Here is a 27482-nt window from a genome sequence, read left to right as displayed (position 1 = left end):
GGGCCTGCTGTTGCGGGGCGGCCCTGCCGTGGTTCTGACCCCAGGTGCTGTCCCCCTCCCTGGCTCCGGGGCGGTGCTGTCCTCCTGCAGTGCTGCCCGGGGGCCCAGGCCTTGGCGCACCGTCACCTCTGTACCCGTTATCTGTATGGAGTCTCTCTGGGTGCCACGCCATGGTGTCCCTGGGGTCCCAGTGGGCCCCGACTGACCCCTGGCGAGAAACAGCTCTCGGGGGCAGTGATGTGTCGTGGCTGCTTCTGTGACCCCAGACCTCGCTCAGGGCCTCCCGGCCCCTGGTGTAGTCGGGTTCCCCTGCGCCCTTGTCATCGCGTGTGGGCGTGGGCCTGTCTGTACGTCCCTGGAAACACACACAGCTACTCAGTGCACGGCCAGCGGGCCTGAGCTCCGGGGTGCGGGTGCTCCGTCCAGCCCGGTGCCCCGCAGCGTTACGCGGGGACGAGGGCTAAAGGTGACGTCGAGGCTTGTCCTGGGCCCCGCGTCCTGGGCTCCCTCCCTGTTCCCTCTCCAGGTCCTCACAGCAGCCTGAGGTTAGGAGCCTGAGTGGGGACAGACCCCAGGGCACAGGCTGCAGAGCCTTCGGGGCCCTCGCGGCACCAGCTCGCAGGCAGGAAGGCCGTGTCTCACCTCCCGCGAGTGAGGCAGACGCGGTGCTTCCGGGGAGCCAGCACGTGGCCTGGACGATGGCCTGGTCGGGGTCGGGGTTCAGGGTGGGCCCTGTTGGCAGGATTCTCCCAGCAGGAGGCCGAGGGAAACCGCGTGTCCTCGCCGATGCCAGTATGGTGGTTGGTAAAAGTCATCACGGCTGATCTTTAAAAACCATAACCCTTAATCAACCAGAAATATTTCCCTAGTGAAGTGAGTCACACTGGCAGCATCGCTTCCCGCCCGTCGGGAAGAGGCAGCCAGGCCACAGTGCGGTGCTGCGGGCACTTCTGCTGAAGGTTTGTGTAGAGGAGGACAGGCTGTAGGAAGACCTGGTGATTGCTCTCCAGCGATGGTTAGAAAACCCAGGGGAACTGACGGAAATAATTAGAGGTAAGAGGGTTAGTAGGTAGCTCGTTGCACAATAAAGTAGCAGATAGCAGTTAGTAGCTTCTCGGTTAGAATAGCCGGAAGAAGAGTAACTAAACACACAGATTTCACTCACAGTGGGAAGGAGAGTAAGAAGGTGCTCGACAGCCCCAGTGACGGGTGCCCCGGGCCTGCATGGGAACACGCTGCCTCTGGTGTGGATTTACGTCTTTTATTCAGTTCTTTCAGTCTTCGGGGAGACTCTCCGTGCATCTTCAGGAGACCGAGATGTTGGGAGGGCCCTGGGGACCTGAGGCGGGCTGGCCCGTGGGACACGGGGGCGGCCCTGGGCGCGGAGCAGAGCGTGGGGTCCAGTGAGCGGCTCTGGTGATGCTGTCTTCGTGGGGAGAGAGCAGCGTGGCTTCTCACTCACTTTCCCTGAGCGCCGCCGCCCTGGAGGCCACGTCCATGGTTCTGATGCGAGTCGGTTTCCACACGTGTAAACGGCACGTGTCGTGTATCTTGAAGAAGCGATGCGCACGTGCTGCTTTCTGCTCAGTAACGTGGGCCCCCTGCCGTGACGGGATCTGCTGTCGTGGGGCACCGTCCCGACCACTGTGCAGGGCTCGCCGCCGGGAACGGAGCGCCATGCCCCGTTCCTCCGCCGTCTGTACTGTGGTGTCAGATGTCCCCTCCTCGCCAGAATCGAGGGGATGGGCTCTGCTGTCTCCTGCTGCGTTCTGTGGTTCAGACGAGGAACCCCCATAGAGAGTGGCCTCCTGGCCCCCGGCCCACTGGACGTGGCGGGCAGGGGTCTGTCGGCGCAGGGGCGTGCCTGCCGACACGGGGGTTCCTCGTCTGAACCACAGAGCCACCTTGCAGGAGAGCTGGGTGCGCGGGCACGTGGTCCGAGCCAGGTCTTTGTGGCCGGCCTCACCTGGTTCTCGCCGGGCCCTGGAGGGGAGGTGGGGGTCCCGCGGTTCACGGATGGGCCGGGGGTCGGGCGCGTGGTGTGGAGTCCTGCTCTCCCTGCGGTGTTGATGCGCCAGGAAGACGGTCTCTGGAGGCCTGCTCGGCAGAAACGCACCTGCTGGCTGGACGCGCGTTCTCTCCCTCCTGAGGCCCCCCCAGCGCAGGTCCGCGTTCCGGGTAAGGCGGGGAGCGCTCTGCGGCGTGATGGTCTCCTGCCTTGCAAGGACTTGTGGGTTTCCACCGTGGAAGAGGACGTCTTGATGTCTCTCTTGGGCGGCCGGTTAATTAAATCAGGCAGATTGCGTTCAGGGCCGTGGCATCTTTTCCCAGGGAGGCCTCGGGGCTGCGTGGGCTCTGTGTGGGGACCTTCACGCATCTGCAGACACGCGCTTTCCCATCCAGCCCAGGTGTGTGGTCAACATGTGGGTGTCGCGCGTGTCGATGCCACGGTACCTGATGGCACTGTCATTGGGGTCGTGTAACGGAGCACCCTCCCCGATGGCTCTAACAGGGAGCAGGGAGTTTGGGGGACACCCGCCCCGTGGGGGTCAGGGTCCCATCCTGAGGCCTCCCCCCCGGGGTGCCGACAGCAGGGCTCAGCCTGGGTCTTCGGCGTGGGAGGGGCTGGGGCCGCCCTCCCCATGTCCTCTTCTGGCCTCGAGTGCAGGGGCGCTGCGGGCTCTCCTCCCTCTCCCTCCACAGACGCCCTCGGCGCCCCCCCCCAGCCTCACCGCTTGCGGCCCCTCAGGAGAGCGCGGGACAGGCCCGTGGTCTTCCCGAGCCCCTCGGCCAGGCCCCGCGGGCTGGTCCAGGGACGAGCCCTGTGCAGGTGGACGTGGCCAGCGTGCCCTCCCTCCCTCCCACGGGCCTCCCCGGGGCGAGTGTGGAGGTGCTGGGAGATGGGGCGTGTGTGGGGGCCGTGGCAGGGCATTTCCCTGGAGACGCTCACCTTCCCAGCCTCTGCAGCGGTCACGGGATGAGCTCCTGGAGGAGAGGGTCCACACGGGGGCTGCTGCAGCTGCGGGCCTCTCGTCCCGGACCCGGTCGTTACCTGGACGGGGAGGGGCCCCGGCTGAGGGCCCCTCACGCCAGCGGCAGTGAGTCTTGTCCGTGTGACTCCGGGGTCTGTGGGGTCAGCAGATTCTGACTCTGGGTTGAAGGCCACATCAAGAAGAAGATTTATGTGATTTCTTTCAGATGAAGCGTGCGCTCCCCCAGTGGTAGAACTGACTGCGCCTGATCTCAATAACGCAGTGACAGTCTAGCCGTGCTTTCAGCAGCGTGGACCCGTTTTTCTTCAAGTATCGGGGAGGCGCGTGCTCGCGATGTCTGGAGGTGCCGGCGGGCTTTCTTTCTGATTTGTGCGGGTGCTTGCTGCTTCGTTTCCCCCGTGGAGTAGCACGCGTGCCCGCCGTTGGGCGAGAAAGCGAGGCTTTGACGAGCTGCTGTTTCACGGGCGACGCCGCGGGAGGCCCGCGCAGCCGGCGTTGGCTCGGCCGCGTGAGTAGGGAGAAGCGACTCACGTGCGTCTCCTCTCTGTGTTGTGTGACGGGATGGCGAGTGCTAGGTGCGCGCCGTTTGCATCTTGCGTGGCTTTAGAAGTAACTTCAGAAGGTAGAGTGCTCGGCGCCTCCCTCGGCGTCCCGTGGTGGTCTCACAGGGGTCCTCGAAGCAGGTCTCGGCATGTTCATTCGGATTAAAAAATGAAGTCGGACCCTTCCTCCAGGTAAGGCTGACTCTGCCGCGTGGGCTGCATCCAAGGGAAGGGAGCGGACTCTGCAGCTGCGGAGTTGGGGCGAAATTGTATTTAAGCACACGCTCATTTTATGACATGTTTTTAAGGGGGCAAACGTATGTTTCCAGCCTCAGTGCTCAGGCAGACACGAGCCGCCTGGGAGCAGGCCGCAGGGCACTCCTCTCCGCGCTTTTCCCAGCAGGTTTCCTTTCCACCGTTCTCGCTCGACGTGTAATACGTCTTTTTCTCTTGAGTGGGTCTCGTTACGCGTCACTGCAAGGGTAACTCAGCTTTTCAGATGAAGAATGTGCACTTCTAGAAAGTATATGGAAGTAAACTTTAAAAATAAGTAATACTTCCGTTTACAAGCACATTCATATTGCAGGAAATGCACCAGGGTGAAAAAAGGCTTCGGAGCGTAACGGTGGTGCAGGTGACGCTCCAGAGTCGGCTGGAACAGCACAGGCGCCCCCCACCCGGGCGAGGGGGCAGCAGGGGCCGGGCGCACCTGGGGGGGCTGCCGTGAGGCCCCGCAGGTGGGGACGTGCAGGCGGCGGGTGAGCAGCAGAGCCAGCTGCGCCCGTCAGGGGAGCCGGACCCTGAGCAAGCGGCCGGCCTGGCGTGGTTTTCATCTTCCACTTGTGGTCGAGTAGACATGTCATGAGGCACTGGTCTGTAGAGGGAGCACGTTGTTTCGTCGCGTTCTTTCCGCTTTTATTAAGACGAGCTTGTGTGCTGTCCTCCGTAAGGTGTCTTTGTGAGACCGTGCCCGCCATGTCCACCCAGCAGTGACGGCGCCTCCACCGCTGGGTGCTCGCTGTGCGCCGGGCTAGGTCCTGCACTCTGAGCACGTCCACCAGGTCCACCCTCCCCACGCTCTGCGGCGGGAGCCCCGGGCCCGAGCTCAGCTCCCCCGTCCGGGGTGGTGGAGCCAGGGTTGAATCCAGCGTTCCTACGAGGGCCAGGAAAACCTTTTCTGGGTGTTACCATGTTTTCTTTCTTCTTTGTGCTTAATTTTTTTTTAAAGCCTGTTACGAAACCAGGAAAGTGATGATTGTGCAAAGGAAGCTGGAGAGAGAGCTGTTCAGCAGATGCCATGGTGCCGGCGGTGGGGGTCCCTCCCTGCTCCTTTCTCTGCGGGCTTTGTCGTGCTCCGCGTGTCGGGGACCCTGCTTACCCCGAGCTGCCAGGCTTGGAGGGTGAGGGGAGTCCGCCGTCGAGAGCGGAAGACACAGGAGAGCTGAGCTGAGCTTCTAAGCGGAGGCCTGGTCTCTTGGCCTCTTCCCTCCGGCTGAGCAGCTGTGGGTCTGGGGGCCGCGCTGCGAGCAGCACGTGGGCTTGTGTGTTTCAGGGGCCGCGGAGTCTGCACCGAGCCCGGGGGAAGGTGACGTCCGCGCCGGCCCAGGAGCCTGGCTGTGGGGCAGCCTCGCGGTGCCCGGCGGGGCTCTGCCGTGCGTCCAGGTCCGGTTGCTGCAGGTGAGAGCCCGCGAGCCGCCCGTCCTGCCCTGCACCGCTCCCGTCTGTCACCCTGCCGTGTCCACGTTTTCCCCTCCGTCAGGATTCTCGTTCCCCCGTCCGGCTCTCCTGCAGCCTGCTCTCCGCGCTCCGCCCCATGTCTGCCCGCGGCCCCATGGCCGCACCCACGGACGCCTGGCGGCGCTGCTGGGTCCTCCAGACCCGGCTTCTCCTCTCCTCGTGGGACTGGGCGAAGGCAGCCTGCTCGCCCCATCTCACGATGGCCCTGGAGGCGGCGGCTTTCATGGAAACTGTGCCAGGCCTTTTCCCTCTTGTCTTCTCTGCCACACTGAGCCCCTTGGGGCAGGGCCGGCCGCTTCCTGGGCTGTGCCCGGGCCAGCGGGGACCTGCAGCTGCGGTTACTCGCACCTCCGGGGCTCTGGGGACACGGTTACCTTCCGCCTCACTTTCCAGGGGCTGGAAGATGATTTGAGAGGGTTTGGGGAGAGAAGAGGTTTTAACGCTGAAGGATGGGTAGCTCTAACCCAGCCCCCTCGCCTGCCACCTCTTCATTGAGCGCCTTGCGTGTTCATGGCTCTCGGGCCACGGGACCACGTCGCTGGGCCTCGAGCTGGGGTCGGGGGAGGCAGGCGGCCCAGCCCGCGGCCCTGGTCTCTGCCAGGCCTCAGGCCTCACCTGAAAGGCGGGTGGGCTGGTTCTGCCACGTCTCAGGGTGGCCAAGGTTACTGAACCGTGAGCCGTTGCCTCCCCAGGACGACCCCTCGGGGGACGGAGTCCCGCCGCTGGCGCTCAGCCCGCAGCCCGCCGCCTGCCACCCGCTGCTTGCTGTCGACCTGCCCATCTACGTGCTCCAGGTCTGGATGCGTCCTTGCTCTTGGGGTTTGTGTCCACTCGGGAAGCGTCCGGCTTCCTGAGGCTTGTCCCCGGGGTTCCTCACGTGGACTCACGGGTGGGGCTGCCAGGGTGTGTTTCCACTTTTGAGAAAAGGTGGGTAAGGAGTCAGGAAGGGAAAGGCTGAGGGTGCAGCTCGGTCCCTCGTCGTGCTGGATGAGGTGGAGAAACAGGCCTGGACAGGTTCAGTCCGGGCCTGTGTGACTCAGTGGGTAAGCTGAGTATGGGTGGCAGCGGGTCATTCAGATTTGAGTATAAAAAATGAAGTACGTAGCTTATCACATTTCAAATGTATGTAAAAATCAAACTGATAGTAATTTTGGTGTTCTTATATTCAAGTTGGGCTGTTCAGCATTTTCCGTGAGACGTGAACGCTGAATGGAGTGCAGGTGGGGGTCTCCGGGGTGGGGTGACCTGGAGGGCGTGCGGTCACCGCATCCAGAAGGCCTCGCCTCTGGCCGTCGTTCCTGAGAAGCACACACGTTCCGTGTGGCCTGAAACCTGGTGCTGAGGGGTGTCCCCTGCAGGAGGCGGGCCGGCCGGGGGCACTGCAGCCTGCGGGGCTGGAGCCCGTCCGCGCCGATGACGTGGACGGCAGCTCGTGACCAGGGAGGAGGCTCCCAGAGCGGGTGGGGAGGGTCACAGGTCCCGTCATTGAGGAAGTGCACAGTAGAGGACACAGGTCACCTTCCTTTAGTTTTATTGATACTAAAATTTTTTCCTTCAAGGAACATGGTTAAATCAGGGGAAGACGAGCGTTTCCAACGGAGAGAGGCCAGCGGTGCGTGCTGTGCTGCGGGCGGGCTCACCGCGGTGCTTGCTTTGCAGGAGGTGCTGCCTGCAGCCGGAGGGGCCGCCGGGCCCGAGGACGCACAGAGCACGGGCGGCCTGCAGGCCCCGCAGTGAAGCTGCCCTGCCGGCGCCAGGGGCGCGCTCCAAAGGCCGGCCTCGTTCGTCAGAGACTTTGGGGTACATTTTCGCAAGTGTTTTTCTTGCGTTTTATCAGGGACTGACTTGGGCTGTAGCATCTGGCGTGCCTGTCGGAGCAGACGCTCCCCTCAGGGCAGTGTTCTCATCCTGTGCGGCGCCCCGGCGACTGGTGGAGCGCGAGCAGGCCGTCCCCCTCTGTGGGGGGCGCAGCCGGGCCGGGGCGTCTGGGGAACGTGACGGGTGACTTGGCCCCCAGGCCTGCTCGCAGCCCCTGCACAGGCCAAATGTAGTTAAAACCTTTATAATGATTTTTCTAAATTCTGTTTGGGGGTGTTACCGTGTAATGGCAATTGGACAGCGGTTTGTACAGCCACGTTCTGAGCACCGAGGAATGTGCGGCACGGTGACCACGGCGCGTGGCTTGTGGAGGGTGAGGGTGTGCGTGTGTCCCTGTGTGTGTTCTCAGATGCGGTCTGTCCTGCAGGAGACACGTCAGTGAACTTGCACATATTTATTTATTAGAGGACTACACACAGGGTCTCTCAGAAGTGGGTTTTTTGCCTTGTGCCTTTTGAAGTATTTTTGTTCGATGCTGTTTTGATTCTCTGACTTGGAATCATCCAAACTCTACCCATTCTGTCTGTCTCTTGAGTTTTTGGACTTGGGGCTTTCGGGGATGACGCCCGCCTTCTGCCGTGACTCCTGTGTCCTGTGGGGGGGGTTCTCCCTGCAGAGCTCTGTGCTGTGCGTGGCACCTCAGCCCCAGCTCGTCCAGGGCCCCCTCCGGCGGGAGTAGAGTCTGGGCCGTGGGGCTGGACCTTTGTCCTGCCCACCCCCAGTTGGTGTCCCCCTGAGGTGCTCAGGACTGGCTTCCGTTTCCTGGGCACTGAGGTCCCAGCAGGCGTTGGGCGCAACTCCTCGTGCGAGTAGATAGAAGTTTTGTAGAGCTGCGCATGGAAAGCCGACGTTCCCTCGGGCAAGCAGCAGTACCCCACCTGTCCAGCTCGCCGAGTCCTCTTCCCGTCTCTGCACTGGGGCTGATCTCACGCTCACCTTGGGGTGGAACTGGGAGTCCAGTTTTATTTCTAAACTTCTCTGATCGTTAAAATCTAAGCAGAGGTTTGTTCTAATGAAGGAGAAAAAACAGGAGATGCTGGGAGCAGAAGGGGTGGGTGGCCCTGTCCCGGGAAGGGCTGAGTGAGGACAGCCCTGAAGCTCAGTGCCCCGAGCCTGGGGACAGAAGGGGGTCTTCCGGCACCGCATCCAGGCCATGGGGGCTCCGGGCTGTGCCGCGCCCCCCCCCCCCCCCCCCCGCGCAGACACGCCTCTTGGGTTAGCGTCTCAGGCCCTGTCATGGGCTCAGGCAGCGGCCGCAGGTGTGCAGAGGCCGGGCCGCCCCCCGGGGTCCAGCTGGGGAGGTGCCGTGTCCGGTTCCCTCGAGCATGAGGGGAGGGTCTCCTGAGCAGCGGGGACGCCTGGGCTCCTTAGGAAGGTCCAGGCGCTGGTTCCAAGGTGCCGTCCAGCCCCGCTTCGTCCCTCAGTAGCCAGTGGCCAAGGAAGCAGAGTGTCAGGAGGCCGGTCCCGAGGAGGTCCCCCAGCCCCGTGAGGTAGGGGATGCAGTGGTCGTCGGGGTCCAGGGCCTGGTGCCACGTCAGCCGAGCCGTCACTTCTGCCAGGTATAGCAGGATGGTCACCTGTCACACACCAGGAGACAAGGTGATGCCCGAGGAGAAATCCAGGCGTTGCCCGGAAACCAGCAGGTCTCGGGAGCCGACCCCACGGTGGATACGGCCACCGCAGCCCGCCCTGGGCTCCTCCCGGGTCTGACTGCCGGTGCAGCCTGGCCGCGCTGGAGGCCCGTGTGGGGTGGCTCCCCGCACACCTGGCCCCTCGTGGAGGCCGCACGAGCCTGGGCAGGTCCCTGACGAGCCCCTTCCCTGCCACTCTCGTGGGAGTGCCCACCGAGCCCGCGGTGACCCTGCACAGGCCCCAGGCCCCCAGCTAGAGCGTCGGCAGGCAGCCTGACGGAAGCCCACACGTGCTTTCAGCCGTGCGTCCAAATCACGCCGTGGGGCTTGAACAAATTGATTTGACTTCTGGAAGGTGAGGACCGTGTCCTGTGTGCCCAGGGACCTCTCCCAGGACGGGGCACAGCTGGCTGACTGCCCATGGGACCCAGTGGCCATCCTTACCTGGAGCAGGGCTGCCAGCAGGTAGAGCAGCACGAAGGTTCTGTCGTTGGGGACTGACTGGCCTTCCACCAGGTAGATGATGGAGAAGAAGAGGAGGTGGCCCGGAACCACCAGCAGGAGCAGGACGCGGGCAGAGGCGGAGTTGGTTTCTGGAAGAGAGAGCAGAGGCGGCGGTGTGCGTGCTGCGGTGCGGGGGACACGCACCCTCTCCTGCCGCCTGTGTTCACGCAGCAGCTGCGTGTGCGGCGTGTTCTAGCGACAGGGACGTGGCCTGTCATCCCCTCAGGAGCTGACATTAGAGAAGAGAGAAAAACCAGCGTCCAGTGGAGAAGCAAACGAGGACAGTCACCTCACACCTGACAGCGCTGGGCAGACGCGACGGGCGCCGTGCTGGGAGGTGGGGGGACGCCGCGTCCCCGGGCGGAGGAAGCAGGACGTGCAGGGCCCACGCTCGGTCGGGTCAGCACGGAGGCTCGGGCGTGGGCAGCGCCTCCGTCCTGCGAGGCCCCAGGACCCCGGTGTCCGTGCTCGTGTGCGACCCGCCCCCCCCGACCCACGTGGGAGCTGCAGGGGCGCCCGCCTCCCTCTCCCTCTGCGTGAGCACCATGTCTCGTCAGCTACGTGAAGACGCAGAGGACGCAGCAGACGACTCGAAAGTCCGCCTGAGGTCACCTGGGACGCCTGCACGGGAGCACCAGGCTCTGTTCACCACGAACAGCCAGACCAGCTCCAAGCTAAGAGAAGATTCCCTTAAAAAAACTTACAGAGGCGGAAGCAAAATATTACGATTGGCAAGTGACGCTGAAACTCAAGAAAATCTACGAAAAACTAAACGAGAATTCAGGGAAACGTGCCGCGCCGGGCTGCGCGTTCCCCTCAAGTCCACGAGCCTGGCCCCCGTGGTGCCGGGAGGTGGTCCGTTCACGAGGGTGCAGCCCGTGAGGAAAGGGCCCTGCAGCGCTCGCCCGCACCCTCGCTGCCTGTGGACCGGGAGGCTGGCATCGCCGGGCACCCGGCTGCCGGGGCCCTGACCTGGGGCATCCGGCATCCAGCGCGTGAGGAATAAGACGTGTGTCGTCTATAAGCCTGGAGCCTGTGGTGCTAAGACGGGCACGCAAATTACAACAGAGCCAAGAGCCTTTCTACGTACAGGTGACACCTCAGAAGACATCCTGGGGACGCCCCCTCTGAAGAGGGTGGGGCAGACCCTTCCCGTCCCTCTCACATTCCCAGCTGAGAGCCCTGGATGTCATGTGGAACGACCAGAAGATTCTGGAAGGTGGGGGGACGAGGCGGCCTGGCTGAGGTCCGCAGCCCAGGGAGCAGCGGGGTCAGGTGCCTGAGACACCACCTCCCGTCCCAGGCCCGACGCCAGCGGCCAGAACCCGGAGGGCCAGTGGCTGCAGGAGGTGGCACGAGCCCACCCTCCAGGCCAAGGTCCAGGAGCGGCTGGCCGCTGCCGAGGCCACAGAGAAACCTCCCGTCCGAGAGCCTTGCAGCCCTGCCCCCTCCAGCCAGGCGGGGGACTTGAGGAACAGGCCTCGAGAACCACACGGGTCCCAGTGCTCAGAACAGACTCTGGGGTCCTTCCTCAAGCCCCAGGCCCTCCTCCCCTCCCCTGCCTGTCCCCGGCGGGGATGCCTCCTGTCAGCCTCTCCCCGGCCCTTCTGTGCACCGCACAACATGGGACCCCGTGTGGGTCTGCTCTTCCAGAGCACGTGTCCCCAGGGCAGGGTCAGCTTCCCGGGCAAGCGAGTGGACCCATGAGGCCACATCGGGGAGTCGGGGCTTGGGGAGAGGTGCCGAGGTCAGCGCTGGTCCGAGGCAGGCAGTGCCCCAGATCCTAACGACGTCAAATTCTTATCAGAGGAAGCAGCCACGTGGCCTCTGGAAGACCCCCGACCCACCTGAGCTGCAGAAGGTGGCACGGGGGTTAGGCCAGCATTTCTTCATCCAGAGGGGCAGGACGCCAGGTGTGCTCTGCAGGTGCAGGCGCGTGGACACCCGGCTGGTCTGAATGGCCACCAGGTTGCCACCGACACCTGCAGAGAGAGAGAGTCCGGTTTCCCCTTTAGGTCAGTCTCTGAGTTCCATGCCTTATTTTAAGTTCAGCTCCTCCAGGAAGCCTTCCTTGACTGATGCAGCACTTGGTTTCTTTTCCACACCCCCCCCCCCCCACTTGACCACAGATCTTCCCTGGTACCACACGAGGGTGGCATGGAGGCCGTGGCATGACCGGCGCAGGTGGTTTCCGACACCCACGTGTCGGGACGGAGGGGAGCGGGCAAGGGGGTCTCAGGAAGCCACTCAGGGAAGGGACCTGACTGCACGGGCACGCTGAACATCTGAGAAAAGGGAAGGAATGTGTCACCTTGAGGTGGGGAGGAGAGGAAAGAGGGCCGGAAGGGGGGGAGGTCACACGGCGGCCGTGCTGGGCTCACGGAGGGGGCTCCTGGCGTCCCGGGGAGCTGACTGTGCCCAGCTCTGCCACCACCAGAGGCCCTGGTGACAGGCCACACGGCGCTCCTGCAGGTGCAGGTGTGAGGCTGGCGGAGAGCGGGGCCTGCCCCTGGCGACTGCCCTTCAGGGAGCGGTTGGGTTGCCCCCATTCTACTGCCTCAGCCCGAGATGGCGACCCCTCAGTGGGCCTGGTGGCCTCCAGCACGGGGGTCGACCACCCGGGCAGCTCCCGAGGAGGCAAAGCACGGCCGCGGGCAGAGGACAGCTGCGGGTTTCGCTTGGCCCGTGATGGTTTAAAAAACTAAAAAAAGTGATTAATTGGCAGCATTTACAAATCATGCCCTTAATCCAGATGCCAGTCTTTCGACAAGTTGGCTCTGGCAGCCCTGGGCCTCGGTTCCCACCGGCCAGCAGCGGGCGGGACTCCAGCCCTCACCCAGGGGACCCTCCAGGCCTGCGGCCCCTGCAGTGGCCAGCCTGGTGCTGGGGAAGGCCTGCTGGGCGGCCCAGACACACAGGCCAGACGGCCAGGGCCTGGGCAGTGGGTTGTCACGCTGTCAGACCTCTCCAGCCGGCTGGCCCCACTCCCAGGGCCTCACCAGAAACTGGACGCACACCAAGCTTTGGTTAAAAGAGGGGTCCTCACCACAGGTGCACACAAGGTTAAGCCTGGACGGTAACTGGTGGAGGGTCTGTAGGAGACCCAGGGGGTGGAGGGGACTGGGGCTGACGGCCCATCCGGTGGCAGCTGACTCCTGTGGTCACACGTGGCCTAAGGTGTCAGCAGGTCCCAGCTCAGGTCCTGGGAGCCCGTGCGGGCGGGTGTGATCTGGGGGAGCCGCCGGCAGGGCTTTCTCCCCGGGGCTGCGTTCAGCCTGAGAGCAGCAGCCTCCGCCCGGGCCCCAACCCCCACGGGCACTGCTCCCCTGGCCCCGCCCCCCAGAGGCCTGGGGGCGGGGCGCGGCACCTACCGCAGATGACGGGGGCGAACACGGCCATGCCCTGAAACGGCTGCTTGGAGATGGTCTTGTTCAAGGTGAGCCCCCCGAGACTGGGGGGAGATGGCAGGCGGTTAGAGTGGACGCCGGCCACTCTGTCAGCGCCCCCCCCCCCCCAGCTGGTCTCCCGTGTCCCCTGCAGCCACACGTGGTTCCCACCTGTGTTCTGAACTCAGCTGCTGCAGGAAGCCCACCACCGACGTCAGCCCACTGAAAACCCCTCGGGCCCTTTCCAAGGCCACTTAGCTGGCTGGGCCCTGCCACGTGACAGCCTGGAGCTGCTCTTCAGCATTAAGTGGGACCCACGTGACGTCTCCCGCCCCCCACGTCGCTGCCAGCTCCTGGCCCACCAGCCCTGGGGCTTAGCGAAGGCCTAGAGCCCAGGAGCTTCTAGTGGCAAAGACACCTCGGCCACAGCCTCCCCCTCCGAGCGTCAGGAAAGCACGTCAAAAGAGACTGGGGGCCCCCGTCAGGGGTCACGGGAGCATGGGGTGGAGGGCCCAGGGCCCTGACTCCAGCCCCCTGCCCCCAGCCCCGTGAGTCCCACCAGCAGCCAGGCTGCGGGGAGGGCGTGCAGAGCCGTGGCCGAGAGGCCAGCTCAGCGGGGCCGGGCCGCACGGGCGGGGCCGTGGCCGGGGCCCGTCCGCTGTGGACGGGGCTGCCCCGCGGGATACCCCAGGCCCAGGGTCCTCGGGAGGGATGAGGTGCAGAGAGTGTGGCGAAGGCGCTCGCGGCCACCGCTCACGCGCCCGGACCCCGAGGCGCCGCCCCGTCCGCGCACCTGCTGAGCAGCATCGCCAGGACGATCGGGAACCACCCGAACTTCAGGGTCCTCACGACGGGCGGGTTCTGCTTGGCGATGAGAACGCACACGGGGGTCAGGGCCGCGAAGCCCACGCAGACCAGCGGTGTCAGGTACTGACTGTCTGCGGGCGGGAGCGGGGGGCGTGAGGGCTGCGGGGCCGGAGCTCGGGGGGGGGCCCCGGGCGGGGATGCCGCCCCCTCCACCCCCCAGGCCGCGAAGCACCCGGGCCGGCCTCTGCCGGAGGTGGACACTGACCGCCTGTGTCTGCTGCCCAGGGCGACCTGTGCCCCCGTGCGTGGGAAAGCCCGCGGCCCCCGGGGGCGGCCCCCGGCTGCCCGGTGACCCCAGGCCTCGCCTGTGAAAGGACCGCGACAGACCCCAGCCTTGGGCCTTACCTCTGTGTCTGTGGAAGAAGCTGCTGACGAGAGCCAGGAGCGACAAGGTGATGAGGTCGCCCAGGCTGGCCGCGATGGGCGTGGCGACGTTGTCCGGGTTCACCCCGAGCTTCCGCGCTCCGATCACTATGCAGACCATCAGCACCCCTGCGGGGCGGGGGGTGGGGGAGCAGGCGGCCGGTGAGCAGGGGGCGGGGCTGCCCGCTCCTGGCTCCGCCCTGCACGGGGGGCGTGGGGCAGCGGGGCCTGGACTCTGGCCGGGACTCGCGGGCTTGGTGCTGCGCAGTGGCCCCGAGCCGGCGGGGAGACGCGGGCGGGTGGGTGCTGGGCTCCCGGACCCCCGAGAGCGACAGGCTCCCGTGAAGTGAAGCTCACAGCCCTCGTGCGGGAAGATGGACCCCAGACACCTGTGAGCAGCGGGGGCCCCTGGCCCCGTGAGCCGTTGCCAAATGGCAAAGCCTGTGGGCAAGGTGGCAGGATGGGGTCTGGGACGGCGTGAGGTAGCAGTGCCGGTGGCCCCGGGAGGGAGGGAAGCGGGGCACACACAAGGCAGCGTGGCGCGGGGGGGCCGGAGGCGCTGCCAGGGCCCAGCAGGGAGCCGTGAGTGCAGGGCGCCGCCGCCGTGGACACCACACCTCCGGGACCTGCTTTCTGTTCCGAGTCGTTTCTCGGGCCACTGTCACGTGCTTCCAGCCTCCGCCCCCCGCTGCCCGGGATGAAACCCAGCTTCTCGTGTGGGCCTTAGGAAGACACCATGTCTTGGTCGCTGGTGTTTTAACACTGGACCCAGCATTCTGTGACTTTAAAAATAATCAGAATTGTCACCCTGATGCCACTGAAAGCTGCTGGCCACAGTCTGTGCTGTTCTGTGACCAGGTCCCAGCTGCTTCGCTCTCCCGCCGTGTCGGCTGTAAGTGCCTCGATGCTGCCTGGCTGAGCCGGTGGTCTGGTAACAGCCCCACGGGGAGGAACAGAGGACACCACTGGTTTGAGAGCTTATTACGAACTTATCACAAGCCACCAGCACTACCGCCTGGCTTTACGGCTCAGACAGGTCAAGGTCACGCCGCGACCGACCGGCCACACTTCCTGAGTCCCACTCGTCTTGCGACCATCCTGGCTACGTCCTGGCTACGTCCGTGCCACTCAGCTGCACCCCGTCTGGGGCCTCAGTCTCCTCCTCTGTGAAAAGGGAGCGAGGATGGCCCGTGGGAGAGGGACGGCCCTCTGGAGACGCGGTGTCTCCTGGGCTCTGTCCTCTCAGAAGCGTCAGCCCTTCCTTGGCCCAGGTGCGCCGGCACCGCCCGCAGGTCTGTGAATCTGCTCCCGGGCCCCCGCGCTCTGACCCTCCCCACCGGGGCTCCCGCGCAGGGCTGCAGCCGCCCGGCGGGAACCGAGACCACCCAGTCCCCCGCTGCCTTCTGCTGGGGGCAGACGCGTGAACACGGGCGGCTCGGAAGGCCACCCCTCTTCCCTCCTGGGCGTGGGTGCGTCTGCAGGACACACAGACACAGGGTCCAGAGAGAAGCAGTGACCCGTCCCTTCAGCCAGCCTGGGAGCCGGCTATGCCTGGGCTGTTTCCGTGTGGAAAGAGCACGGGCTCGGGCTCTGCCCTCACACTGCTCGCTTGTCGGGGGAGACGCGGACTGCACACAGGTGAACACGCGTGTGAAGGAAACCGTGTCTGGGAGCCGGGCGGGGGGGGCCCGGCCCCGGAGTCACCCGCGTGCCTGCGCGCCGAGGGCTCACCCCAAACGAGAGCGGGCCCCAGCGAGTCCCGGGCTCAGCACAGAACCCGGCACGCGCGAGGCAGGGAGGGGACACAGGCCAGGGGACAGGACGCAGGAGCGCGGGGCACGGTGGCCTCGGGGGTGGGGAGGGGGCACAGGACGTGCCTCGCTCAGCCTGCAGGCCCCGCCCCCGCCCGCCAGCCACGGAGGACGCGGCTCGGGAAGGGGGGGGAAGACCCGCGCAGGAGCCGACCCGAGGGCCGCTCACCCAGGGCGAAGGCCGCCAGAGAGGCGCTGACGACGCTGCTGGCGCACAGCACCTCCGCCTCCACTGCATCCAGCTCCTGCCCCGACGCCGCGCCCAGCAGCAGGGCCGCCACGGCGGCCAGGAGCCCCACGACGGTGGCCTGCACCTGCGGGTAGAAGCAGACGTGAGGCAGGGCCTGCCCGCCTCGCCAGAACCCGCAGAAACCGCGGCCCCCGCCCCCCTTCCCCATCCTCTGGTGTCGGGTCCTCCGTCGGGGGCCGCCCGCGTCTCGCTCACAGCTCCCCTCTCTCAGGCCGGGACCGACGTGCTGTGACCTCCAGCAGCTCAGGCGGCGCCCCCACCCCCGTGGCAACGCCCAGGACCCCCAGGAGACACCACAGCGGCCGGGGCTGACGCCCCAACCCCAGCTCGCCCAGCGAACTCCAGTCCAAGTCCCAGGATGGTCCACGGCACCTGACAAGTCATTTCAAATTTAAATTTCACAAACAGGAGTAGGTGTGCAAGAGTAGCCATAACAATTTTGAGAAAGAAGATGGAAAATTTCGCATTTTTTGTTATGAAAATGTATTTTAAAACTATAGTAATTAAATGTGGGTGGCATGGCAGAAAAACAAAGAGGTTAGCAGGACAGAACCGGGTCCAGGAATTGAATCATGAATGCATGAAAATTTAAAATTTAATGTATGAAAATTTAGTTATGAACACAGGAAAGTTTACTATGATAAAGGTGGCATTTCAAATTAGGATGGAATAAATAAGAAAAACCGGACATTTGCTTGGGAAAAATAAAATAGATTCTGACTTTATACCATTTGTACACATACGCCTAAACATAAAAACCTAAAGTGTGAAACAGATGAAAATATTGGATAATATAATCCAAATTTTGGATTAGGGAAGGCTTCCTGTTAAAGACACGACATGTAAAACCTATATAAAGGAAAACACAAGCCAGATTTATGTACGTCCAAGTGTGACTTCTATGGGATGAAAAACACCACAAAGCAAAGATGAGGACAGACCTAGAGAAGATATTTCCATCGTATGTAATAAAAGAGTAGTATCCCGAATAGTGAGTTGATGTCACAAATCAAAACCACCACGATGATAAGAGACAGCCTGACAGAACGATGCACGAGGGACGCGACAGGTCACCCACAGGAAGGACACACACACGGGCACGCGACACACGACGGGATCACGTCCCCGGGGATCGGGAAAATTTAAGATCAACTCCTAGCGGGACGGTACCCCCTCGTTTGTAGCTGGAGCTGGTCTTCTTCTAACAACAAGTAAGTGCTGTTGTATTTTCTCGGTGCTGGGTCTGTGCTCACCGGGTAAATGCACGGATGGGATACACGCTTCTTACCCGTCGGATGAGATAAAATTCAAAGGTCAAGCGTATAAAGGACGCACTGACAGGTGTGGGATGATGGCCGCACTGCTACAGCAACTCTGGCTGTAAATTATGCAAATGCCTGACGACCTCATTTTCTCAGGGACACGGGGGCGTGGGGAGAAAGGCGCAGCGTCATGCCGGCGACTGGGGCTGCTCTGCCCTGAGTCACGTCCGTGCGTTGAGTCGTCACTAAAAGTGCTGATTACGAAACCACACGTACAGCACCGTACGCTTTATGCTTAAAAACACAGAACACCTTACCGTGTACTGTCTGTGGGCACACCCGTGTGTTCGCAAACACAAGGGGTTTAGAGGCGGCCCCTCCCCGCCCCCACCAGGCTGGCTGAGGAGGAACTCGCGTTTCGGGTGCTGACACTGGTGCTGTCCCTGCGCTAAGCACGCAGGTACTTCCTCGCCCTTCTCAACTGTTCGTACCTTGTGAGCGAGTGGCACGTGCTCCTAAGAAATCTGCACAGAAAGAGGAGCCCCGCTGCAGGCGGCGGCGCGCGGGCGCTGGGTGCCTGGGGGACGCGCCCGCGGAGCCCGCCCCGCGCCTGCCCTCGCGCGTACCTGCGAGGTCCCGGCTGTACCAGCTGCGACGCGTCTTACCTGTCTCCTGGGTAGGCTTCTGTGCTAGGATATGCTGAAGTTACTTAAAAAGTTTAATTATGGAGCGTACCGCATCCTTCCTGCTCTGATGTTAAGCTTTGTTAAAGATGGAGGAGACAGACCGCGCGGAAGCAGCGCCAGGACCTGGTGCCCGCCGGGCGCGGGAGCGGCGGGGACAGGGCAGCAAGCCCACCCGCCCCGCCAGAGCCTGTGCTGGGGGCTCGCGAGACCTCTCGCTCCGGGGGCTTCAGCCACAGGCCGCGCCCCGGCAGAGGGGGCAGGTGTCCGAACGCAAACTGCGTGCAGGGGGGCCCACGGCCGTCCGGGTCCACGCCCAGCCCCCGTGGCGGCGGCCCGCCTCCGGCTGCCTCGGGCTTCCAGCCCCGGGAGGCCCCGGGACCCCCACTCAGGGGGCGGCCCGAGCCTGCGAGGAGCGTGCGGCGTTCGGGGGCGGGGAGGCTCACCTGGATGAGCGCGAGGTTGCTGCCGACGACTCTGTGCTGCTCCCGGGGGTCGTCGATCTGCCCGGTGTTGGCCTAGGACGAGGGGAGGGCGCGGGGTGAGTCGGCGGGGGGCCCGGGCCAGCTGCCCGCTCCCCGGAGACGCGGTCTCGGGACAGGCCAGCAAACGCCACCTCGTGCCAGTGTCCTGCCGGCTTTCAGAACGGTGACTCGGGGCGGGAGAGGCGGGGACGCAGTCCCCGGAGGAGCCGCTGCTGCCGCGGCCCAGCTCCTCCCCTCCAGGTGTGCGCGCACACCCTCCGCCGCGACCGTGCAGCCGGTCCGCGTGGGGCGCTGGGCTCCCGCCGTCCCTCCCGCCCGCCCGTGAGTCACAGCGCACGCGACCGGCAGCCACCCCCCCCCCCCCCCCAACCCCGGCAAAGCGTCCTGCTTGAGAAGCGTCCGTAGGCCCCTCCTGGGATAACAAAGCGAGACTGGAAATGCAGGCTTCTCCTCTGAAAGCGGGAGCTGCGCCTAACATCGCAGCCTTTGCCAGCGAACGTCAGGACGCCGATAAAAGGTTTGAAAGCAAGGGTATTATCTTGACGCCTTTGTACTGAGTTCATAAAGTTACCGAACTCTAGGAAAACACAGAATTACTTCTTTTTTTGAACTTTTCTCTTTCTGGCTGTGCTGCACGGCTTGCAGGATCTTAGTTCCCCGACCAGGGGTCGAACCCAGGCCCCTGCAGCGCAAGCACGGAGTCGCCACCGCGGGCCACCAGGGACGTCCCCGGAATTACTCGTCTCTGTACAGATAAGGGGAGGCTCTTCGTCTTCAGCACGAAGGGCACCTGGGACACATCAGGTCGCGGTCGGGGGGCCCCGGGCGACCCCAGCTTCACCCAGGTGGCCTGACGCCTGCCTCGGCCGTCCTCCCGGGAACAGGTGGAGGACAGCGGGACCTCTCCCCACGCGCCCACCCGCTGCGGCGCGTCCCCGGCGGCTCGGAAGGCGGTCCTCCCTCGGGAGCCGCCTCGCCACCGGCTGCCACGGGGCTGCAACACGTGCACGAGCCTGTCTCCCACGGAGCCCCGCAGGCGGCTGCTCCTCTCGGCCTGGCGCTGCCCCCCGGCGCCGGAGGCCCGACACCGGGTCCAGGCCGCGTCCAGGCCGCGGGGGCGGCGGGCGCTGGCTTCCCGCCCAGACGCTTCAGAGGAGCCACCCGCGTGGAGGGGCATCAGTGACCCAGGCGGGGCCTGGTGGGCAGCTGGAGCCCCTCAGCTGGGCCGGCCCGGCCGCAGGGGGCGGAGCCGTGGGGGAGCGGGGCGGGCCCGGGGCGGGGCCGGGTCCCGGTCTTCCCCGGGGAGGCCGGGGCGGGGGACGGCCGGGCACAGGCTGGGGGCCCCCTGGGGCGCCCGGGAGCGGAGGGGAGGAAGGGAGGAGAGCGGCAGCGTCCCTGGGCCGCCCCGGCCCCTCAGCTGCCCGGGGGCCCTTCCCCGCGGCGCGCGCATCACACGCGCCCACACACCCCCCGGCCTCCTGCGGCTCCCCGAGCCCACGGCCGCATCCTCACGCCTCCGGGCCCTGCCGCCTCTGGCCGGTTCTGGCCGGTGGGGGCCACGAAGAGCCCCGGGGTGGGGGTGGGGGTGGGGCGTCCCTCCCCTTCCCGCCGCGCAGCGGCCGTGTTCCCGCACCCCGACCACAGCTCGGCCACCGGCCTCTCCTTCGGCGACAGGAAGCGGCCCCTCCGCCTGCCCCGCAGGCCGAGCTGAGGATCGCGTCCTGCCGCTGCCCGGCCTGGGGAGCCTCGCGGCGGACCCGCCTCCGCTCCATCCGCGCCCTGCGTCTGCGCCCTGTTTGCTGCCAGGCCCTGAGCTGCCCCCTGACGTACAGCTTCACGAGGCTGCCTGGCCCACCGATGCTCACTGGATTGCGGACGAGGCCTGGCCCCTGCTGTCCTTCTCCTTCCCCAGACGGGAGGGCAGGGAAAGACAACCTTTTACCGTTCTATTTTGTAGTAGTGCAGAGTTTCCCGTGCACCCGTCACCGGGCTCCTCCTGACGTCCGCACCTTACGGAACCAGCACAGTCGTCAAACCAGGACACCGACCCTGGGTCGACACCCACGACTGCACAACAGGACGTAGCCGTCCCCACGTCTCCACCGCTGTCCTTTTTCTGTTCCAGGAAGTGAGTCCGGATCCCCCGCGGGCTCCCTGGCCGCCTCCAGGCAGTGAGGGGGCCTCACCGTCCCTTGTCTCTCTCACCGTGACGCCTCGAGGAGCACCGCTCAGGATTTTGCAGGAGGCCTCCCCCCGACTGAACCCAGATCATGGGTTCAGAGGGGAGAGGCTGCCGAGGGGAGGTGACTTTTCCTCGCGTGGCACCCGGGGCACGTGACCCCACATGGCTGCTCACGCCACAGGTGCCCTGACCTCGATCACGGGTGAGGCGTGTCTGCCGGGACTCTCCACTGGAGCCTCAGTTTCCCTCCCCGCACGCGGGCGGCTGGAAGCCGGCCGTCGGGTGTGGCCCGCGCTCGCGGGGAGGGGATCAAGCTCCGACCCCCCCGGGGCAGCAGGGCGAAGCTGAGAGCGCGTTTCCTAAAACCACCAGAGCGATCCACAGGCACCGGGGAGACTCCTGGACCCGTGCACAGACCCTGCTTCTCTCACACTTGGTGCTACTGGGGTGTCAGGGCCTCTAGGTCCTCTCAGTGGACGCAACCAGGAAACGCATGTGTGCCCACCGCAGCCATGCCCACACGTGTGTTTATTCTTGTCTCTGTGATACACACTAAAATAAACGTGAGTTTATACAGATATCTCCGACTCCAGTCCACTGTCCCAGGGCCCACGATGGCATCGAGGAGACAGCTTTTAAATATACATTGGAAAACGAGAAGCGGTGTCTACGGTGTTACATAGTAGAGAGGATGCCCTTGAGCAGGCGCGCAGATGAGTCAGGTGACAGAGGACCCGTGCCCAGAAAGGAAGACAGGAAAGGTCTCCTGCCCCGGACAGGGGACGACGGCAGTGTGGACGCCTGGCTCAGGAGGCACAGCAGGCGCCCCGAGAGGAGCCGCCTGCTCTCACCTGACCGGCCTGTGCCGACGACGGGACGCTTGCCTGAGCAGAGGCAGCGAGAGTGCGCGCTGGGGTCGGGGCAGAGAAGCACCCAGAGTGGCCATGGTAAGAGGGACACGGAGCCCCAGACCGTGAGACCGGAGACTGGCTCGCACCTGCAGGCAACACACCGTGATGCTCCCCCTGCCACCAGGGGTCACCTGCTCTAAAGCAGAGACCCGCAGACTAGGAGGAAACCCAAAATGAAGGATGCCCAGATGACCAGGAGCCACTGTCCCCTGAAGGCCATAGTCGTGACAGAGATGCATCAGACTCGCCACGTGCAGGCAAAAGCCTAAGGAAACAGTCAAGTCAGAACCCGAATGAGACTCTAGGGCAGGTAAACTGAGACATGGGAGAGGGTGGCGCTTTTGTAAACGAAGACAATCTGGAATCCTAGAACACACAAGCTTGATCTCCGAGTTTAAAAAACACACAAAACCAAGAAAGCTCCTCATGGATGACCTCAACAGCACAGCACGTGAGAGAGAGGTGAAGGGGAAATTAGTGAGATGGAAAGTCAAGCGGAAGGGTTTTCCCAGAACGAAGCACAGCTGGACAGAGAGAGGGAAGAAGGCACAACCAGAAGCTGCACGTTACACGTTACAGTTAGAGAGAGGGAGGGGACACGAATGCGCATCAAAATACCAGCAGTCACAAAAAACAGGGTTTTCATAGCGCTGAATACAGACCTATGTCTTTAGATTGAAAAATCTGAAGTACATATAAGGCAAGAGAAAACGGTCCATGCCAGAAATACCATGATGCAACTTCAGAACACGGTGAAAAGAAAAATGCAAAAAAAAGTACAGATGGGGGACTTCCCTGGCGGTCCAGTGGTTAGGACTCCACAGTTCCATTGCAGGGGCACGGTTCACTCCCTGGTTGGGGAGGGAGGATGGGTCCTGCAAGCCATGCAACATGCCGTGCCCCACCGCCCCAAAAAAGTGCAAATAGGAAGATAAAACAGACTACCTAAAAGACACGAGGCAACAGGGGGTACAGAGGACACTGAAAACTTGCCTCAGTGGAGGGAAGATACCCGTGAACACTGCCTCTCCAGCCGGCCCGGCTGGGGTCAACTGTGAGGATAAAGGCCCCGTCACACTTGGGGGTCCAGACAGCCCACCTCCCGGGACCCTCCGCTGAAGCAGGTACTGGACGGCACACAGAAACCAGATGAAAGATACATTTCAAAGGAAGCCCGCGGGGACTGACCGCAGCCGGAGGTAGACGGGGAAGCCCAGCCCTCGCTCCTCCACGGAAACAGGATGAACCACACAGACCGAGCACAGCAGCTCTGTGGAAGGGTTAAAAGCCAGGCCACGCCCAGTGGCAGCCAAAGAAAAGCCTCACTCACAACTAGGCAAGGTCGCGGTACGTGTAGCCCTTGCCCCAGTCCCCTGCACGACCCTGCGTGGACAGGAGGCAGCCGTCCAGCCCCGGGGCCTCCCTTAGAACAGAGAGCAAGGGTGGGCTTGTCTGTGACTTTCTGGCTGGCCTAAGGGCTCCCAAGAGATGGGCTTCTCCCTCATCTGACTCAGAGATCAGACCAGAAGTTAGTGTAGCTTATATATCAGATCAGGATTAAAGTCCGGAAAGAAAAAAACCTGTCAACAAGTAATTCTGGGAAAAACTGTCCTTTGAAAATGAGGGGGGATTTAAGACATTTCTGGATCAACAAAAGCTGACAGAGTTCATTGCCACTAGGCCTGCCCTGCGGTCAGTGTTAAAGGGAGTCCTTCAAGTTGAGATGAAAGGATGATAAGCAGTAACTCAGATATAAATTGAAAAATATAAAGTTCTCCAGTAAAGGCAAACACACAGCCAGATATAAAAACCTGTGTATTGTAATTGTGGTTCATAACTCCACTTTTATTCCTTTGTCGTATTTAAAAGACAAAAGCATAGAAATAATTAAAATCTGTATTACTGAGTACACAGTATATAAAACGATGTCATGATATCAGTAACATAAAGGGGGCAGAGCTTTAAAGGAATAGAGTTTTTGACTGTAATGTAAGTTGGTATCAGTTTAAAGCAGATGATTATAACATTAGGATGTTATACAGATTCCCCATGGTACCCACAAAGAAAACATCGACAGCACAGACACAGGAAAATGAGCAGTGAGTCGCGACTTATCACTACAAAAAACGAACTCATCAAAAAGGCAGAAAGGGAGGAAATGAGGGGGAGATAAAGCTGAGACACACAGAAAACAAATACCAAAACAGCAATAATTAGTCCTTCTCTATCACTAATTACTTCAAATGTAAATAAACTTCCCAAGCAGAAAACGTGCATTGGTAGCATAAATTTTTAAAAATACAAGAATCCAACTGCATGCTGTCTATGGGAGAGTAACTTCAGATCTAATAACACACATAGGGTGAAAGAGAAAAGACGGGAAAAGATATTCCTTACAAATAGTAACCAAACAAGAAGAAGGATGGCTATACTAGTATCAGACAAAGTGGACGGTAAGTAAAAACTGATACAAGGAGCAAAGAAGGGCATTATATACTGATAAGAGGACTCTGCATATTGATAAAATGTATATTGATTATACATTGACAAAGCCACCAGGAATACATAACAATTACAAACATACGTAGACCGAACATCAGAGCTCTTAAATACAGGACACAAACACTGACAGAATTGAAGAGAAGTAGACAGCTCTACACTAATAGAAGACTTCAATTCTCCACTTTCAATAACCAGACAGAAGATTATGAAGGAGACAGAGGACGTGAACATGTCTGCAGATGAACTGGACCTAATAAGCAGATACATGATACTCCACCCAACAACAGCAGAACACACGTTTTTCTTCAGTGCACCTGGAACATGCATTGAAAAAGAAGAAATCTGAAATCAACAACCTAACTTTACAACTTAACTAAAAAAAGAACAAACTAAACCCCAAAGCTATTAGAATAAAAGAGAATAAATATTAGGCAATCGTCAAAAAATCTACAAACAATAAATGCTGGAGAGGGTGTGGCGAAAAGGCAACCCTCTTACATTGTTGGTGGGAATGCAAATTGGTACAGCCACTATAGAGAACAGTATGGAGAGTCCTTAAAAAACTAAAAATGGAATTATGTGATCCAGCAATCCTACTCCTGGGCATATATCTGGAGAAAACCATCATTCAAAAAGACACATGCACCCCAATGTTCATTGCAGCACTATTTACAATAGCCAGGACATGGAGGCAACCTAAATGCCCATCAACAGATGAATGGATAAAGACGATGCGGTATTACTCAGCCATAAAAAAAGAATGAAATAATGCCATTTGCAGTGAAACGGATGGACCTAGAGATTGTCATACTGAGTGAAGTAACTCAGACAGAGAAAGACAAATATCATATGATATTGCTTATATGCAGAATCTGAATAAATGGTACAAAAGAACCTGCTTACAAAACAGAAGTTGAGTCACAAGTGTACAAAACAAACTTGTGGTTACCTGGGTGGGGGGGTGGAGAGAAGAGGGAAGGGATAAATTGGGAGATTGGGATTGACATATACAGACTGCTGTATACAGAACAGGGAACTCTACTCAATGCTCTGTAATGACCTACATGGGGACAGAAACTAAAAAAGAGTGGATACCGTGTATGTATAACCGACTCACTTTGCTGTACAGCAGAAACAAACACAACGTTGTAAGTCAACTACACACCAATAAAAATTAAGAAAAATTAAATATCAGGGATAAAGTAGAAAATAGAAAAACGATGGAGAAAATCAACAAATGTTGTGTCTTCGAAAAGATCAACAGTGACTGAACTGTAAGCTGGACTGATTAACGGAGAAAAGACTCCAGTAAAGCAGAACTGAGAAGACATTATTACTCAACTCACAGAAATAAGAAGTATTATCAGAGAGTACTTTAACGATTATATGCCAACAAACTGGACAACCTAGATGGAGAGGATAAATTCCTAGAAGCACACAATTTACCAGGTCTAGATCATGAAGGAATAGAAACTCTGAACACATCTATAACCAGTAAGGAGACTGAACAGGTAATCAGAACCCTCCCAAAAAGAAAAGTCCAGGACCAGATGGCTCTATTGGTGAATTTTACCAAATATTTAAAGAAGAATTAACAACAATCCTCCTCAAACTCTTCCAAAACAATTGCAGAGGAGGCAACATTTCCAAAGTCATTCTATGAGGACAGCTTTACACTGATGCCAAAGCCAGACAAAGACACTACAAGAAAACTACAGAGTAATATCCCGTATGAATACTGACACAGGAATCCTCAATAAAATATTAGCAAACAGCTCAGGAGCACATTAAAATGACTGTACACCATGACCGAGAGAGATCTGTTTCTGGAATGCAAGGCTAGTTCAACATATGAAAATTGATCAATGCAATACACTCTCCTAACAAAATGAAGGAAAATAAACCATGCCATCGTCTTGACTGATGCAGAAAAAGCATTTGACAACATTTAACTTCCCATAATAAAAACATCCACCAAACCAGGAATAGAAGGAAACTACCCCAATACAATAAGGGCTATATATCAAAAGTCCACAACTAACATCATACTCATGGTGAAATACTGAAACTTTTCCTCTAAGATCAAGAAAAACAAGGATACCCACTTTCACCACTTTTATTCAGCACAGTCCTGGAAGTGCTAACCAGAGAAATGTGGCAATAAAAAGAAACAGAAGGCATTCAGATTGGAAAGAAAGAAGTAAAATGTCTGTTCACAGATGACATGATCTTGTATGCAGAAAACCCTGAAGACTACACAAAAACTGAACAAATAAAGCAATTCATCAAAGTCACAGAATATGAAATCAACAGCAAAAATCCACTTGTGTGTCTCTACTAACAATGGACAATCTGAAGAAGAAATTAATTGAACAATCTCACTTTCACTTATTTGTAACATCAAAAAGAAAAAAACACTGAGGAATTAACGTGACAAAGGAGGTGAAAGACTTGTATGCTCAAAATGTCACTGAAAGAAATTTTGAAAGACATTAATAAATGGAAAGATATCCTACGTTCATGGATTGGAAGACAATATTGTTAAGATATCAATATTACCAAAAGCTATGTACAGGTTTAATGCAATCCCTATCAAAAACCCAATGGCAAAAATAGAAAAAATTCATTAAAAAATTCATATGGAGTCTCAAGAGATCCCCCCAAAAGCCAAAACAATCAAAAAACAAACAAAAAACAGGTTGGAGAAGACAAGATGGTGGAGTAGAACACCTTGAGCTCACCTCCTCCCATGAGAACACCAAAATCACAACTAACTGCTGAACAACTATGAATAAAAGAGACTGGAGCATTACAAAAACAGATATTCTACATCCAAAGACAAAGAAGAAATCACAAGACAGTAGGAAGGGCACACTTGCCGTGTAATTGAATCCCATACCCCCCAGGGTGAGTGACCCACAAACTGGAGAATAACTGTATCACAGAAGTTCTCCCACAGGACTGAGAGCTCTGAGCCCCACATCAGGCTCCCCAGCCTGGGGCTCTGGCATCAGGAGGAGGAGTCACCAGAGCACTTGGCTTTGAAGGCCAGTGGAGCTTAACTGCAGGAGCTCCACAGGACTTGGGGAAACAGAGACTCCACATTTGGTGGGTGCACACAAGGTCCTGTGTGTACCAGCTCCCAGCACGAAAGCAGTGACTCCAGAGGAGCCTGGGCTAGGCCTCCCTGCTGGTCTTGGAGGGTCTCCTGAGGAGGCAGGGGCAGCTGTGGCTCTCTCTCAGGACATAAAAGCTGGTGACTAACATATCCAGGAGTACGCATCTGAAGGCTGACATCTTGCTTGGGACATTAGCACCAAGACCTGGCCCCACACAACAGCCTGTAGGCCCCAGTGCTGGGATGCCTCAGGCCAAACATCCAACACAGTAGAACACAGCCCCACCCATCAGCAGAGAGGCTGCCTAAAGACTTTCTGAACCCATAGCCACCTCTGGACATGCCCTTGACACGGCCCTGCTCACCAGAGGGTCAAG

The 27482-nt window shown here is 60.0% G+C and overlaps 2 protein-coding genes across 6 annotated transcripts in view; one reads left to right on the top strand and one right to left on the bottom strand.

The window, feature by feature from the left end:
- ZXDC (ZXD family zinc finger C) overlaps positions 1 to 8362 on the top strand; it is a 32894-nt gene extending 24532 nt beyond the window's left edge. Inside the window, exons 9-11 of one of the 2 annotated variants that reach the window (XM_057705979.1) lie at positions 5088 to 5212; positions 5965 to 6066; positions 6932 to 8362. In XM_057705979.1, coding sequence (XP_057561962.1) covers positions 5088 to 5212; positions 5965 to 6066; positions 6932 to 7009 — 305 coding nt within the window. In that variant the 3' untranslated portion in view covers positions 7010 to 8362. Of the gene's footprint in view, positions 1 to 5087; positions 5213 to 5964; positions 6067 to 6831; positions 6883 to 6931 lie in introns of those variants that run through there. The other variant, XM_057705980.1, reaches the window with a different exon arrangement.
- Positions 8363 to 8517: 155 nt separating this feature from the next.
- The window catches only part of SLC41A3 (solute carrier family 41 member 3), a 53499-nt gene continuing 34534 nt past the window's right edge, over positions 8518 to 27482 (bottom strand). For 3 of the 4 annotated variants that reach the window (XM_057705982.1, XM_057705984.1, XM_057705986.1), the window contains 8 exons: positions 18354 to 18425; positions 15882 to 16026; positions 13884 to 14030; positions 13465 to 13609; positions 12657 to 12736; positions 11133 to 11267; positions 9226 to 9374; positions 8518 to 8727 (listed from right to left, as the gene is read on the bottom strand). In XM_057705982.1, the coding sequence (XP_057561965.1) occupies positions 8518 to 8727; positions 9226 to 9374; positions 11133 to 11267; positions 12657 to 12736; positions 13465 to 13609; positions 13884 to 14030; positions 15882 to 16026; positions 18354 to 18425 (1083 nt within the window). The remainder of the gene's footprint in view (positions 8728 to 9225; positions 9375 to 11132; positions 11268 to 12656; positions 12737 to 13464; positions 13610 to 13883; positions 14031 to 15881; positions 16027 to 18353; positions 18426 to 27482) is intronic. The other variant, XM_057705983.1, reaches the window with a different exon arrangement.

This window comes from Hippopotamus amphibius, chromosome 13 (assembly GCF_030028045.1).
Source record: "Hippopotamus amphibius kiboko isolate mHipAmp2 chromosome 13, mHipAmp2.hap2, whole genome shotgun sequence".
Taxonomy (NCBI): Eukaryota; Metazoa; Chordata; class Mammalia; order Artiodactyla; family Hippopotamidae; genus Hippopotamus; species Hippopotamus amphibius.
The sequence above is the reverse complement of the archived record's forward strand: the minus strand, read 5'-3'. Positions and strand labels throughout refer to the sequence as shown.